This window comes from Lacerta agilis, chromosome 6, assembly GCF_009819535.1.
Source record: "Lacerta agilis isolate rLacAgi1 chromosome 6, rLacAgi1.pri, whole genome shotgun sequence".
NCBI lineage: Eukaryota > Metazoa > Chordata > Lepidosauria > Squamata > Lacertidae > Lacerta > Lacerta agilis.
In genome coordinates this window covers 44,280,256-44,296,155 of record NC_046317.1, presented here as the reverse complement: position 1 = coordinate 44,296,155, position 15,900 = coordinate 44,280,256, and the positions used below count along the sequence as shown (strand labels likewise).

The window sequence follows — 15,900 nt, the reverse complement described above, 5'->3', positions numbered from 1 at the left end:
GACAAAGACTACCTTGTATAGAGTCAGGCAATTTGTCTATCTAGCTCAGTATTATTCATGCTGGCTGGCAGCAGTGGACAATCGCAGGAAAGTAACAATCGCAGCCCTACCTGGAGATGCTGTGGATTGAACCCTGGGACCTTCTGCCTCAACGCAGATGCTCTGCTAATGAACTACAACCCTTCCCTAAAGCAAATGAGAAAGCTCTCTTGAAGGATGGATTTACAAGCAGCAATAACCATTGCAACCCAAGCCTACATCCCCATGGGATAAATTACTACTTTATGACACCGCAGAGCTATAAATTAATTATCTGTGTAAAGTCCAGCTATGTTTCCCAGGGGAATTCTCGCAGAGGATATATTTCATCCATTCTTCAGAAACAACTGTTAGCAACAAGTTACTATGGCAGGGTGTGAAATGGGAATCAATGAACAATGATGTAGGTCTCCTGCAGGCAGGTGTTTCTGAGCTAATGCTCCTTGTTCACTCCTGTTCTCTGTTTCTGGCACCAGGCTATCTGATGCAGGTTAATCCACAGCCCTTTTGTAGATGTCCAGTGAGTGAGCATGTGGATGAGGGAGCAACTGTGATCGAATCTGCTGTGTCTTCCCTTTCTGCTATTATTTTATTATGGTTCTCTCCCCCCCCCCAAATCTTTTCATCCGAATATCACAAGCAAACAAAAATGCCTTTAGTGCTGAAGCCATAAGGAACACATTAATGAACATTAACATTCTTTGGCTGAAACCCTGGTCACTCAATAATGAAGATCCAGAAAAGCTAAAGTCACAGCAATGCACCGGCAATATACATCTATATGTGTGGCTATGTTCTTTATACACATAGACACATGCTCATCCTATAAAGTGTGGAGTGTGCCTAAGGCTGCATCAGGAGATCAGCTTCTCACAATTATGGTTGTGTTAGTTTGGAATTGTGGAAACCTTACCAGAATAAACACAGCACGAGATTGCATGATCTGTACAGACAAGAGCAGCACACATGGCTTGGAGTAGTATTGATGTGATATACATTACAGACATACCTGGTGTCTTGAAGCATCAGTAGTCTTTAAGGTTTTTGTTTGTTTCCTTATTTATTTAACATAATTCATATACTGCTTGATTGTCGTAAAACCTCAAGAGCAGTTTACAAAATAATAATAATTAAAAATTAAAGTTAAAAGCAGGTCTTTAAAAACATTCAAAAACTACTTTAAAGCAACAAAAGCTAAACCACAATTAAAACACATATAACTTCTACACGTCTGCATAAGCTTGCCTAAACAAAAATGTTTTAAACAGGCATTGGAAAGAGGACAGTGAAGGTGCCTGCCTGGTGTCAATAGGCAGGGAGTTCCAAAGTGCCACACTAGAAGATTGGTTTCTTAGAGAATGAGTGCTGTATGGCAGATGTAGCAGTGCCAGTTCTGCAGAGCAAAGCAAAGCACTCAAGTGGGCATATATAGGGTAGGCAATCCTGCAAGTAAACTAGTCCCAACTTGCTAAGTTCTAATAGTAACACATTGAACTTTGTCCAATTTAGAGGCAGACCTGCTATAAAAGTGGGGGAAGAGAGAAGAGAACACTACCTTAAGCTCTTTAGGGAAAAAAGGTGAGGTGTAAATGTAATAAATAAATTAGAATGGAATTTCCACCCATGGCTTAATTTTCACAAGAGTAAATTATAACCATGAACATCACATAGGCATTTACACAGTTCCCTGTTCTTGGGCTGCTAACAGCCTACCATCAATCATTCTGAGCAGTCTAGTTTGTTTACCATGAGTAAGATATTTAAAGGAAGTGGGTAACAGCTTTTCTTCTTTCTTTACATTAGTGAGACAGTTATAACCAGCCTCAACTGAACTCCCAGGACAGGTAAGAAGTTCTAGCTTCTTTTCATCAGGGAGGTATTGTCACTTTGTGCTTTGCCACTCCACTCTTCCACTCTGCCCTATGCAAAGCTCCTGTGCCTTTATTGACTGAATGGCAGTAGAAACCTAACAGCGACAGCAATAATTTTATCTAATGCTGCTCACGCCTGCTGAATATCCACTTAGTAAGCCAAAGGCAGAGGAGCTCTCTCTCACACACAGCAGCTCCAGCGCTGGGCTGGCCATGCAAGCAGCCTTTCATTTCTCCATGTGTCCCGGCAGATGTCTTGCTCAAGATTGCCTGTAATTCTGAGACTAACAGTGCAAGTCTAAGCATGTTTACCCAAATATAAGACCCTTTGGTTTCAATGGGACTTACTCCATTGTAAGTATGCCTAGAATTGCGGCCAATGGAAAGTCATCTTATGCTGCCTGCTATGTTTTTGTGGACCTCCAAATCCGAGTTACTCTCTCGTCTTCTCCTATTTACTTTCTTAGGTCCCCCCCCCCCCCCGGTTCACCTCCACTGTTGTTTCTCGGGAGGTGAGGAAAGCTTCAGTATCTCTCCAGACATAGCTCACTGTTCCTTGGCTTCCAGACATGAGTAGTAGTATTGAAAGATCTACATTGGCTCCCAGTACGTTTCCAAGCACAATTCAAAGTGTTGGTGCTGACCTTTAAAGCCCTAAACAGCCTCGGTCCAGTATACCTGAAGAAGCATCTCCACCCCATCATTCTGCCCAGATGCTGAGGTCCAGCACTGAGGGCCTTCTGGCAGTTCTCTCACTACGAGAAGCCAAGTTACAGGGAACCAGGCAGAGGGCCTTCTCAGTAGTGGCGCCCACCCTGTGGAACGCCCTCCCACCAGATGTCAAAGGGAAAAACAACTACCAGACTTTTAGAAGACATCTGAAGGCAGCCCTGTTTAGGGAAGCTTTTAATGTTTAACAGACCATTGTATTTTAATATTTTGTTGGAAGCCATACATAATAATTATTATTATTATGGCTGCCATACCTCCAGAATTTCCTGGACATATTGGGATTCGGCTGTCAAAAATAGTGTCTGGGCGCAAAGTTTGAAAATTGGACAAAATGTCCAATAGCACCCTGTATCAGAAGTGTTGATTTTTTGTGAATTTCCCCCGAAATAGCTTAAAATGTTTTGGGGAGATTTTGCTCAACAGTTTTTGTGTCCAGTTTTCATTTTTTGAAATATGGCAGCCCTATTAGTTGTAATCCCTGGCAATGGTGTAAAAGCTGAGGCTTGCTTTGCTACCACATTAGCAGTTCCTGCCCCCTTGAGATTGCCATTACCTGTTCACTCACTTTTTATAGAACACCCATATGATGATGATGATCTCAGCTCATTGCGTTCTAGTGTTTTCTGTTTAGTCCTCTATGGTTTCTTCCATACCCAGTTTTCTTGCCATTTTCTTTTGGTAATAAATTTCAGTGGCAGCACCAGCTTGACCTGTGTGGACAGGAAATGCAGGACTGAGGCTTTTAACGGCTCTTGTGCCTTTAATTAAACCCTTCCTGTTTTATTGCTTTCCAATGAACAGGAGTCGGGGATTAGTGATAAATTGCATATATATCCACCACTGAAAAGCCTCTCTTGATTGTCTCATGCAGGAGGCTCCAATTACTGCTTTCTTCTCATCATTTCTTTTAATTGTAGTGAAATCTAGCCTCACATGGGAAGCACTCAGTTCAGTAGTGTTTTATTGACACCTTTATTGGCTTTATACTTTTTTATTGGGTACATGTCGCCTCCAGGATCTGACACGCCGCCCCCTTGCCTATGCATACCAGTTGCTGGGGAACAACCCTGAGAGAGGACTCAAATTGCTCTCATGTCTTGCTTCTGGGCCTCCCATGAGCATGTTTGGGAAATGGAATACTGGACTAGATGGGCCATTTGCCTGATCCTGCAGGACTCTGATTATGTTCCTATCACAGTAAAAATACAGGTCCTTGATCTTGTTTAGTTCTTATGCCACAAGAACTATTCTATTCTATTCTATTCTATTCTATTCTATTCTATTCTATTGTCACATGAAATTTCCTCTAGGAAGGGGCTACTCACATGTTACACACATGCCAACACTCTCTGGAAAGATTGCAAAACATGCTGTGCGGTGGGACTCATTTTCCTGTATAATTCTGTTGCTAGGCCTTGGAGAAAAGCCATCTATTTGGATCACCAGAAAAGAACTGTTGTCCCTGAAGCTGATGGGTAATTGTGAAAATGGAAAGATCTGTGACTAGGAAAAGGTCAGATTATCTGGATGTAACTAATGGGTGCAGTTAGTGGCCCTTGAGTAAGTCCCTTGAATAAGGCAAGGACATACTATCAAACCAGGGCTTGTACAAATCAGGGCTTTTATCAACCGGAACTTTCCAGAACTGCGTTTCTGCACCTCTCAGGTGGGTGCCATTGCCATTATTAGAAAACAAGGGAGGCAGCCGTGGTGAGTTCTGGCACCACTTTTTCTAGAAAAATAGCACTGTGCAAAACCATTCCTGTAGATCTCATGGTGAAGTAAATGGCCTTTCTGATATTTGATTGATTCTTTGTACCGGCTACCAACTTTTAAACAGGGCCAGCTTAGCAAACTACTGTGTAAAATCACCCCAAAACCTTAGATGGCTTCAAGTGAATTAAAATAGTTACTTCACTTGCCACTGCTGGATAAAAGTGACAGCAGCACTTGGACTCACCTGGATGGCCTGCCCTGCAATGCCACACTCTGGGGGAGGACCCCTTCCTCAGACTGAGGTCCAGGGTGCTCACACTGCAACCACTTTGTCAACGATGAATGGGTGAGTGAGAACCCTTCCCTCAGAATGATGCCTGGCGTGCTCTTACCGTTACTTCGTTAGCAGCAGGTGGGTGATCAGTTGAGCAGTTGAGCAGGCAAAGGCAGAAGGGAGGAAGAGTGGTGAACAGATTGTACAGTAGCTCCAGTGACTCAGTGGCTGACCAATCATTCGCAGGCAGCTCTATGGGCGGGAGTTTTGGCCCACAATTCACTTCCTCTCCCAATTTGTTGCCTGAGCCCTGTGGATCAATGCAGCTCCCGGCAGGTCCAGCCCTGCACTTAGCTTTCCATAATCAAGGTGGCAGGAGAGAATTAAAGAGAAGTGATATTTCCCCCCCCCCCTGGTTGTTATTTCTCTCTGTGTCTCAGCTGGTGCCTGCATGAGGCACAGACAAGGCAGCCATGACAGTCTCCTACACCTTGAAAGTGGCCAATGCTCGCTTTGGGGGCTTCTCCAAACTACTTTTTCGTTGGAAAGGGAGCATCTACAAGCTGCTCTACAAGGAGTTCATTGTCTTCGTCTTGCTTTACGGAATGCTAAGTGTCATCTACCGGTAAGTTGGCAACACCCTGTTTAATGGAATGAAACCTCTCCAGGGGGACATAGTCAAAGATGTCTGAAATGGTTGAAGAACTTAAATTGCTGTTCTTTTTTTCCTTTTCTTTTTTTGGAAGCTTTCAATGTTGTGGAACTTTTGCTCTCAATTTTCAGAGCTTCATTACCAATCTGCCTGCCCCCCTTTAAACCAACTTCAGAATTAGACTGTTTAGCGGGGAGGAAGGCTCCCAGGGGTGACTTTCCTGCAGGGCTTTTCTCTCCATTACAATTGCATTCCACTCAGCCCACCAGGTCATTTCCATGGGGATGACTCTCCAGGCTTTCTTCCCATCACAATCATGCTCTTTCCAGACCACCAAATGGGCTGCATGGAGCACCAAATACATGGTGCTCCCCACCCCGTCAGCCCTGGAGCAAAATTTGGCAGTGCGCAAGGGGCAAATTTGGCTGTGGGAGCTCAGACTGAATACCTGCAATGGGCTGCACAGATGGCCTGCAAAGAGCTATGGGTTGCCCTCGTGTGTTTTTAATATTGTGTTTTTAATATTTTGTTGGGAGCCACCCAGACTGGGCCAACCAAGTCAGATGGGAGACATATAAATAAAATAATAGTAATAGTAATCATTCTAGTAAATAAATCAAATTGTTCTAACATTCAGGATAATCTGTTTCCCCTGAACATTATTAGTTGGCCAGGATGGGTGAGTGGGGTATTGTTGGATTCTGCTGAGAAGGGTAGAGCTTAGACTACAGAGACTGCCACATTTATGCCTAGATGCTCATGCCCTGCAACCCATAAATGACTTAGGCCGCAAATATCTGAAAGACCACCACTGTCCTTACAGACTTGATGGAGTGTTTAGATCAGCAGAGAGTCCTCTTGGTAGGGCTTTGAGGGGTGCCACCTTCCCAAGAAGGCATTATCTGTAGCAGCCCCTAAGTTGTGGTGGTCCCACCCCACAAGGGTGTTGCTGGCATGTTCTTTATATAGCTCTTAGCAAATGCTGAAGATACACCTCTGTACCCTGGCCTTTGATACCAGTGCTGTGTATTTTGGGGACCTACCCTATTCCTGTAACTGCAATTTGTTTTAGCTGTTTTTTGTACAGAATTTTAAATAGTTGTAACCAGCCCTGGGACCTGCTGGTGAAATCTGTTGGCGGTGGTATTAGTGTTGTTGTTGTTGTTTTAATATTCCTTGAATCCTATTGTTTGCCATAGTGACAGTTATTTTGGTACTTAACCAAGCAGAGGGATTGCTTTGGCAGCGACAGAGAAGAGCCCTGGCTCCTGTTTGATTGAAGAAGAATGTTTATACCATGAGAGAGTTCAAGCCTGTTATTCTTCCCCATTTCCTGTAGGCACCTTCTGAATGTGGATCAGAAACGTCTCTTTGCAAAGGTGGCTGAATACTGCAACCGCTCCACTGACCTCATCCCTCTGTCCTTTGTGCTAGGTATGATTATGTACCTGCTCTTGACAGGAGGCCTTCTTGCTATGGTTTCTTGATTGCTTGCTTTAATTAAGGCCAGATGCATGCAATTGGCAAAAGCCCCTTTAATCTTTCGATTGCACAGAATCCCAAATTATTTCCCATTGGGAGGTACCACAAATCAGTGGCAGAGCTCATGGTATGCATCCAGGAGTGAATGAGGAGTCAGGTGATCTGAAGGACTTTTGCCATAGACCACTCTAAAAGCCTTGCTCTGAATTACTGTGGAGGCTGACCCTGGCGTTTGTGTGTGTGTGTGAAAGTGAGATTAATGCAGCAAACACCACACCACGAAAAAAGAATTGTGAGTGGTGTCACAAAATGAAAAAAGGGAAGTGAAAAAGTAGGAGATGGATAATTAAAATTGAAAAGGAAGTGACAGCTTGACAGGTGAGAGAGTTTGTGTCTAAATGATGTACAGCTAGGGCTGCAAAAATGCATAATGAGCACGCCTGACTCTCCTGAGTAAACAGACCTAGTTTTCCCATTAGAACAAAGAGTCTATATCAGAAATGCAAGCCTAAATTGATCTGCTTAAAAATGATTTCCTTGTGAATTTTCATTGCCTTTGCAAAACTTTACTGTAAAAGGCACTGGAAGGAGTAAACAATGACTCTCCACGCAAGCCAGGTGTTCTTTCGAGCTTCCAAGAAGCCTATATCATGCCATAGCAAGCATTGGAAAGGAAGGGTAAGAGGGGACAACCCTTCTATTAGGCAGATGGGGGAGCTGCCTCAAGCAGAAGATGCTGAGGACTAAGGACCAGAGGTGAGGTGTTGGAAGGCAGAGATCTGTGTGTACCATGGGGCCTGCCCTGCACTTCCTAAGCTAGCCTTCAGGCATGGTTGAGGTTGCTGGCACATCAGTTGTCAACTCCATTTCTCTACATGCAATATGCAGGTGGGGTGGGAAAGAGGAACCCTCTTGGTTCTTTGCCTGGATATGAAACATACCATTTCCCCTCTCATAGGAAAGCTGCAAGAAGGGAAAATGGGAGGGCAGGGGGAAACCCAGTGGTTTTGAATGTGTTGATCTTTTGTTTATATGTGCAAATCTAGATAAGAGCAAGGGCTGGTTTTGCCTCCATGCCTGCCAGAATCCCTGAATATAGATAAATATAACTCTTTGCACTTCCCTGTTTTGTATGGCTGCTGTTTGGTTTTTGACTCAGCCACAGCCTGAAAAATGTAACAGAGTGAAATTTCAGCAGATAATATCAGTACACAATTGAAGTTTATGACAAATCCTAAGCACCTGGCAATTTCATAGAGAAATGGTTCCCACCATTAACATGTGTGGACTCTTTGAAGGATTTTTGTAAATAAACTGCCTCTAAATTGTGATTGCAGACTTCTGCATTAAGTATTAAAGAATTTTATTTACCTAACAAGAAATAGCAAGCTATGAGGTACACAGTATGCTGAAACTTTTCATTACCAAATTCTAAATGTAAAAAATAATTTGACAACTTCATAAATCTTTAGTTTTGTAGCTTTCATAAATGTTTTTGCTTCTTTTTTGTAAAGATGACCAAACAACAAAAAGGGGAGTGGAATTTTGTCTTGTGTCATACAGATAACTTCTTTAACAATTCCTCAACAAAATTATTTGACAAGTTAACCAACTTCTAGAGCTCAAATGGGTAGAATGTTTCTGGTCTCAGTGCCAACATGCTAAAATGGCAGCAGTTCATTATGCCTGATGACCTTGCCTCATGCTTTCTCACTGTTTCCAAGTCCTCATCCCTCATCCCTGCTAATGCCCCTTCCACCTCTCTCTCTGGGCAGGTTTCTATGTCACACTGATTGTGAACCGCTGGTGGGCGCAGTATACCAGCATTCCTCTGCCAGACCAGCTCATGTGCGTCATTTCCAGCAATGTGCATGGGAAGGATGACAAGGGCCGCATCTTGCGCCGCACTCTCATCCGTTACGCCAACCTCTCCTCTGTGCTCATCCTGCGCTCGGTCAGTGCTAGAGTCCTTAAGAGATTCCCCACTATGGACCACTTAGTTGAAGCTGGTGAGTTTAACTTGGAGAAATGACCAGGATGGTCTGGGAGTCTACCTTTATTAGTCTTTCTAAGGTGCCACAGGGATCAAGAGATTATTCCACTAGAATTTATTAGGACTGGTGGCCCCCAAGGCTCTTCCCAGTATCAAGGAGGAGATGGAAAGGTAGTTCTCCAACTTTCCATTGCTCTCTTGCAGGTTTCATGACACAAGATGAACGCAAGAAGTTTGAGAGTCACCACTCAGACTTCAACAAGTATTGGATCCCTTGTGTGTGGTTCACTAATCTAGCAGCCCAAGCCAGGCGGGAAGGAAGGGTCCGGGATGACGTGGCACTCAGATTGCTCATAGATGTAAGTTGAAGCAACAGGGGAGGTGGCTGCTAGCTGGCAACCTTTAACCAACCAGCTCCTTGTTCTGCACTACCTGGCAGGGTTGTGTTTTTCTTCTTTCTTTCCATCCTTGCTTGCTTAGACTCAGTGTTCGGCAATGGAGAATTTAAAGTGGAATGCGGCTAAAATATTTTACATATGTGAGACTTCTTTTTTGTTCCTTCCAGTACTAGGTGTCTGGCAATTCTCCCTGGGGAGTACTGTAGAAAAGGCCCATTCTCATGTTGCCACCCTCTGGACCTCTCTTGGAAGGGGCGCATGAAGAGGGGCCTCATGATGATTGCTGAGTCTGGGTCAGTTCATATGGGGAGAGGTGATCCTTGAGGTATTGCAGCCTGTGTGCTTCAAAAAAAGGCAGTACAGTACTCACACCATTCTTTTAAACCACTATTAGACAACTTTTTGAAAGTTCTTTCTTATTTAGAACAATAAGAACAAAAATGGTTGGGAGATACAGTTAAGAAAAACAGGAGTGCTAGACCATCTGATAGCTGTACATATAATACCCAGAATTAGGTAATACAAAAGTGAATTCCACAACTTGCAGTTATGAGTTCAAAATTTCATGCATTGGAGCATTGTGATTTGCTTTAACGTAAGTGATTAATTCCCACCAAATGGCATAGAGCACTCTTATACTGCTTTCACAGTCATGCCTTTCCCTCAAAGAACCCTTAATAGACTACAGTTCCCAGGATTTTCCATGGCTATTAAAGAGAAATGAGTGCTTTAAATGCATGGTTTGGGTGTGGCCTCGGACTACTTTAGCTAGTGCTTATTTCTCAGCCCAATTGAAAAAGCAAAGTATTATCAGTTTTAACAATATTGACAGGCGGAAAGGTGGTTTAGGAGGCTTGGGATTTCACACTCAAGAAGTGAGCATTGCTTTACCAGCTATGCAAACGTGAAATAACCACCTGTCTTTCTCTGTCTAGGAACTGAACCTCTACCGCTCCAAATGCAGCATGCTTTTCCACTATGACTGGATAAGCATCCCCTTGGTGTACACACAGGTGAGCAAGGAGCACTCCACATCCTCTGGATACTCTTGCACGTCTCAATGCTCATCCTCTCAGTAGCAGTTTTGTTCCTATGAGTAGACTAAAGGTTACTTTTCCCACACACTTTCTAAATCTGTCTCTCTTGGTGCATCTCCACAGCACAACTCTACTTAGCTTTACTTCACATCTCATTTTTTTATTGCAGAAGAAAGGAACAAGTTTCCAGCTCCAAAATATTTGATGTTCATTGGGAAACAGCTGACTAACAAGCTAGGAAATAGATCAGTTTGTGAAAGTGCCAGCTTAATTGTTTTTGAATTGGTAGGGTGCGCAGGACATGCTAGCACATAATATGCAGATCTCCTGTACTATAGGAGAATGTTTTGGTTTCTGCAATGAAAAGCATAGTTCCATGATGCTCTCTTGAAACCCTGGCAAACGTTTAACAGCCGCTTCTCCACAGGTGGTCACCATCGCCGTCTATTCCTTCTTTGCTTTGTGTGTGATTGGGCGTCAGTTCCTACAACCTGTGGACCAAAGTCAAAACAAAACAATGACAAAAAAAGATGAGGACCTAGATCTGTATGTTCCCTTACCCACTCTTCTACAGTTCTTCTTCTATGCTGGTTGGCTGAAGGTGAGGATTTTGGCTCCCATTTATAAGATATGGGGTGCTGAGACAGAGTTGCTGTGAGCATCAATGGGTCCCATGCATTGTTTGAACCAGATGGGAAGATCCAGGGGTTCAAGAGGCTGTTGCCACCTGCAGATTCTGTCCCTTCTGGATTTTACAGTGTTGTAAAGAGAAGTGGGCTGTGGGTGTTCTCCCTTTCCAGCCTTGATTCCACTCTCCCTGCCGTAGAGTCGGCATCCTGACTGAGCATGTGCAGTCCTCGTTGGGCTGGTTTATTGCGGTCCCTCCCCTGAAGGTCTTTTAAACCTTTGCACACTGTAAGGTTCCCCCAGCCTGCTGTTACCTCTCCTTGTAGCAGGGTGGTGATGATTTGCCTATATAAACAACACTGACAGCCTAAATGCTGGAAATAAAGGGAGCAAAGACTTGCAACAGAAGGTGCAAGTCAGATGCTCACCTGAAGAAGTAAACTGTTCTGATTGTGGATGCTCAGTCCCCAGCCTTTCTGTTGAGTGGGGAAGATCTGCAGAGGACTTCTGCTTGTGCCCGCTGGAGTAGAATCCTCCACAAGATCAAGGACCCCAGTAAATCTCAATGGTGGAGGTTTCATGCATGTGGGGATACTGAAGGTAAAGATTGCATATGCAACACGCCAGCCACCCCATTCAGAGTTTGAACATTTGTGTGTTCAGGCATGAACATGGCTAAAATACAGCAGCATCCACTGTTCTGGATTGCATGCACTATGTTTTTTGTGTGTGTGTGTGTGTGTGCACGCATGCACATATACTGCCATTGTGGATATGGAAGAACCAGCACCCAAAGAACTGGCAAGCGTATTAGTATATGCAACACAGCAGCTCAGCTACCTCTTTAATGCTTTTTAATCACATCAACGGGATGCGGGTGGTGCTGTGGGTTAAACCAGAGCCTAGGGCTTTCCGATCAAGTCGGTGGTTCAAATCCCCACGACAGGGTGAGCTCCCGTTGCTTGGTCCCTGCTCCTGGCAACCTAGCAGCTCGAAAGCACATCAAAGTGCAAGTAAATAGGTACTGCTCCGGCAGGAAGGTAAACAGTGTTTCTGTGTGCTGCTCTGGTTCACATGACCTGGAAGCTGTATGCTGGCTCCCTCGGCCAATAAAGTGAGATGAGCGCCGCAACCCGTTGTCCGCGACTGGACCTAATGGTCAGGGGTCCCTTTACTTTACCTTTAATCACATCAAAGCAGAATGCTTTGGAATGTTTGTCTCTGTTTTCCTGAGGGTGCCATCGGCAGTGAAGACATGCTAGACAAGACTGTGCTTAGAAGGGCTGCCAGCTAAAATTTACAAAAAAGGATAGCTCTAATGACACTCAGCTGCCTCCCACTTTCAAATACGGCATATTCATATGGTACACCTTTCTTTTCCTATAGGTGGCAGAGCAGATAATTAATCCCTTTGGAGAGGATGACGATGACTTTGAAACTAACAAACTGATAGACAGGAACCTTCAAGTGAGTCTTAAAATGAAGGGCTAGGAGGGAAAATATGCTAGTCACACTTCACACAAGTATATGCAGCATACAACTTGGCATCCTGGGTGTTTGGGTATTTTTTAAAATGCTTAATGACTGCCATGCTAGCCTGAAAAATCTGGTAAGCTATTTGTCATCTATACTGTTCTACCTCTGTGTATACTGTACCTCCCTTCCCACTTCTGCTATTCTAGCCTTTATCTTTCTCTAAACTTTTTATGCAAAGCAATGGATGCAAAGAATCAATTTTTTACCTGCATGCTGAATATAGGCCCCTGAATATTTCATTTGTCTATTAATGCTCCCCTTCCCACTTTTGACAGGATACTTTCTTTGATAGTACACAGGATCCTCTTGTAGGCGTGGACATAACCCAGTTCACCTTTTATTGGGACAACCAATTGGCTTACTTCAAATCTCCATTAACACAGGAAAAGTGGCATTTAGTGAGGTGATATGTCCTTTTTGTAGTATCATGTGGGGCACTCTCTGATCATGTTTATTGGATCTTGTTTTCTTTCTGGTTATTAACTGATTTTTGTTTGCATTTTACAGATTTGCAAGTCACATGAGACTTTTTGCACAAAGCAAATAAATGTTCTTTTGATACTTTTTCCTATTGAGAACCTTGTGTTAAAGCACAATTGTAATTAAAGCAATTACAAGTCTTATGCAGGTCTCCTTTGGTGAGAGAAATACTCCTTTGTCTGCTCAGGTGTCTTTGCTTTCGGTGGATGACATGTATCAGAACTTACCACCAACTGGAAAAGACAAATACTGGAATGAATCTACAGCTCAGCCCCCATACACAATGGCCACAGTGGCGGAGACCTTGAAACCTTCCTTCATGGGTTCTACCTTTGACATGCGGTAAGTTCAGCTATGTTGCCATGGCAAAAGGCTGACAACCTGAGCCTGGCAATGTTGCCAGATACTATCTTTCCCATCAGCTATAAGGGAGGGGACCATTTTCCTGGATTGCATTTTACCACCTCAGCCTTTACTTATAGAGCTTTGATTAACAATTAGCCCTGAATCCAGTGTCAAGAGGGAGTACTGTATTTGCACAATGCATAGTGAACACAGGATGCATACTGTGAGCAACAGGGCCACACCCAAAAATGGCAAAGTGGCCTAACCCAAATCATGGTTAGATACAGGCCCAACCACTTTTTAGATACAAGAACCTACAACAATATCAGATAATTTGGTAATATTGAATGAATGCATCCACCCCAATAATGCTGTCACATCATTTTCCTTTGAATTTTATTTTGTAGTAGGAAATCTGACCATTCTGATGGTATAGACCAATTTCAGTGTTACAATCAGGTGTATGTTTACTTTACCCAGTCTGTTCCCCTTCTGCAGGATGAGCGATGACCCAGAGCAGAGCCAGCAGGTGGAAGCATCACCCAGCATGAGCCGCATTCAGACTCCCCTGCTCAACCGCTTCCTTACTGCAGCTGCCTCTCCTGCAGTCAGCCTCAAAAATTTTGGCAAGGGCAGTCGGATTCAGCATTCCCAGCTACTGCGCCTAAGGACAGAGGGCACCTTCCCCTCTTCCAGCCCCAGCTTCTACCGCAGGGAAGATCCTGAAGCAGTTGGTCGCATTGACGAAGAAGACATGGAGGACGAAGAGACCAGACTTAGTGAAACCTCCTCCCCTGGCTTCCACCTCAAAGTCCCCCATAAGAACACAAACGCTGAGATTTTGAGAAAGGAGCTGCCCAGCATTACAGTGGTGGAGCCCCCAGATGAGATCAGTATCAGTGACCAGCCATCTAGCTAAGGCCCACTAGCATGGCCTTTTAAGAAAGGATTTAGGACTAATGCTCCACTCAAGCCACATAGTTTCTCTTGTACTGGACCCATCCAAACATGCATACATGAAGGGATAAAAACACTACTAATGCCAAAGATTTGCAGCTGCCCATTCTCATACTGAAAGCCACGTACTCAAGAAATAACTCAAGACAACTGTCTATGGGTAGGAACAATATAAGGATTTGAAATATTTGTTTAGCCCAACCACATGCTGCAAAGCAGTGCTTCCACACTGCAATTACTTTGTGGGTCCTGAAATAGGAAGAAAGTACTGACATATGCACACACAAACAAACATCCTTTCACCTAGCAGAGTTGTCCTTGAACAGATAAAAAAAAAGTTTGAATGAACAGGTACTTGCAGTGATGCAGCTTTTTTGAATCAGCACTCAATTGAAGATTTGATTTGTTTGAAAAATATAAATTAAACTAAATCTAAGAAGTTTGTTTTACATGCTATAAAGATAGCTGAAAGGTTTTTTCAATAGAGAAATGTGTGTGGTTAAACTGAAATATTGGGAGGAAATTCTAGGGAAGCACAATGAAACAAATTCAAAGCTTACTTTCAAAATGTTTATTTTAAGGCTGCAATCCTGTACAGGATTGCACTATCCCTCCTATTAGTATAAATATGCATATTTACTGTATATTCTGGTGTATAAGACTACTTTTTAATCCAGGGAAATCTTCTCAAAAGTCGGGGGTCGTCTTATACGCCGGGTGGAGAATCTGCGGTCGAGTATATCTCAAACTCTATATTTTAACTGGAAAAGTTGGGGGTCATCTTATACGCCGGAAAATATGGTATTAGTAAACAGGTCAATGGGGCTTACTTGTTAGTAAGCATATTTTAGAGTGCTGCCTGAAAAGGGGCTATGAAGGCATTGATATCTGACCATATGAATGCCTAAAGAGCTATACAGTACACACAGAATACTTTTCTTAGGATAATCTCCTGAATAAGTTAATTCCAACTTTGATTTTAAACTATTATTGTATCCATTCCAGTTGCATATTGTTCAGTCATTATCATACCAATTTTATGATCAATGCAGTTCCAAAAGTGGCAAATATGGGTGTTGCACGTCTGACTGGCTGCTGTACAGTCAAAAAGCAGAGTGCAACCTGGTGACATACATGTGCACTCACCATTCTAGGCTCCACACCCATAAAAATCTTACATCTGTTTGTAAGGTTACATGTTGCCCACCCCTCAAATTTTAGTGGTGGGATGAGCACTGTATCTAGCTGCATAATAATTATTTATTATTTATACCCCGCCCATCTGGCTAGGCATATGCTTTCTGCAGTTATGTGGAAGTCTTACCATCTCAGATAAAAATGTAACTGTTAGAAGATAGTATTGTTCCCAGCCTTCGAAAGGACCAGACCTTTGGAAAGAGGCCTGGTCCTTCTGCTAGAAGGGAGTTAATCTTGCACTGGAATGAGACCAGAATGTCACGAAGAAGACAATCCAGACACTTAGCAGTGCACCGGTTTTGTCGCTACATGTAGTACTAATCATGTAAAAAATGCAACTAACAGCTTCCAATTTTGGCAGTTCAACTGCCAACAATGCAACAAACTCAACTCATCAATAATTTTCTCAGCTTTCATTCATTAATACCCTGTGCACATACCTAATCATTAGAAATGTATGCTATGCATTGAAGACTCTGAAAATCTGTTCTCCATGGGGCCACCAAAAGCAGGATATTTGAAGTGCACACTACAAAGCTCATGTTGCAAGTGAACTGGGAGAAC

General features: G+C 43.3%; 1 protein-coding gene and 1 non-coding gene across 2 annotated transcripts; one reads left to right on the top strand and one right to left on the bottom strand.

Annotated features, from left to right (window-relative positions):
- The first annotated feature begins 1,659 nt into the window (after positions 1-1,659).
- BEST4 (bestrophin 4) lies at positions 1,660-14,441 on the top strand. The gene is made up of 10 exons (XM_033152265.1): positions 1,660-1,883; positions 5,073-5,257; positions 6,624-6,718; positions 8,542-8,775; positions 8,964-9,118; positions 10,093-10,170; positions 10,622-10,795; positions 12,208-12,288; positions 13,025-13,179; positions 13,681-14,441. The coding sequence occupies exons 2-10, from the start codon at positions 5,106-5,108 to the stop codon at positions 14,099-14,101; spliced, it is 1,545 nt and encodes a 514-aa protein (XP_033008156.1). The 5' UTR covers positions 1,660-1,883; positions 5,073-5,105; the 3' UTR covers positions 14,102-14,441.
- Positions 14,442-15,497: 1,056 nt separating this feature from the next.
- LOC117049289 lies at positions 15,498-15,630 on the bottom strand. Its single transcript, XR_004426927.1, has one exon. It is a non-coding gene; the product is annotated as a small nucleolar RNA SNORA35 (small nucleolar RNA).
- Positions 15,631-15,900: the final 270 nt, after the last annotated feature.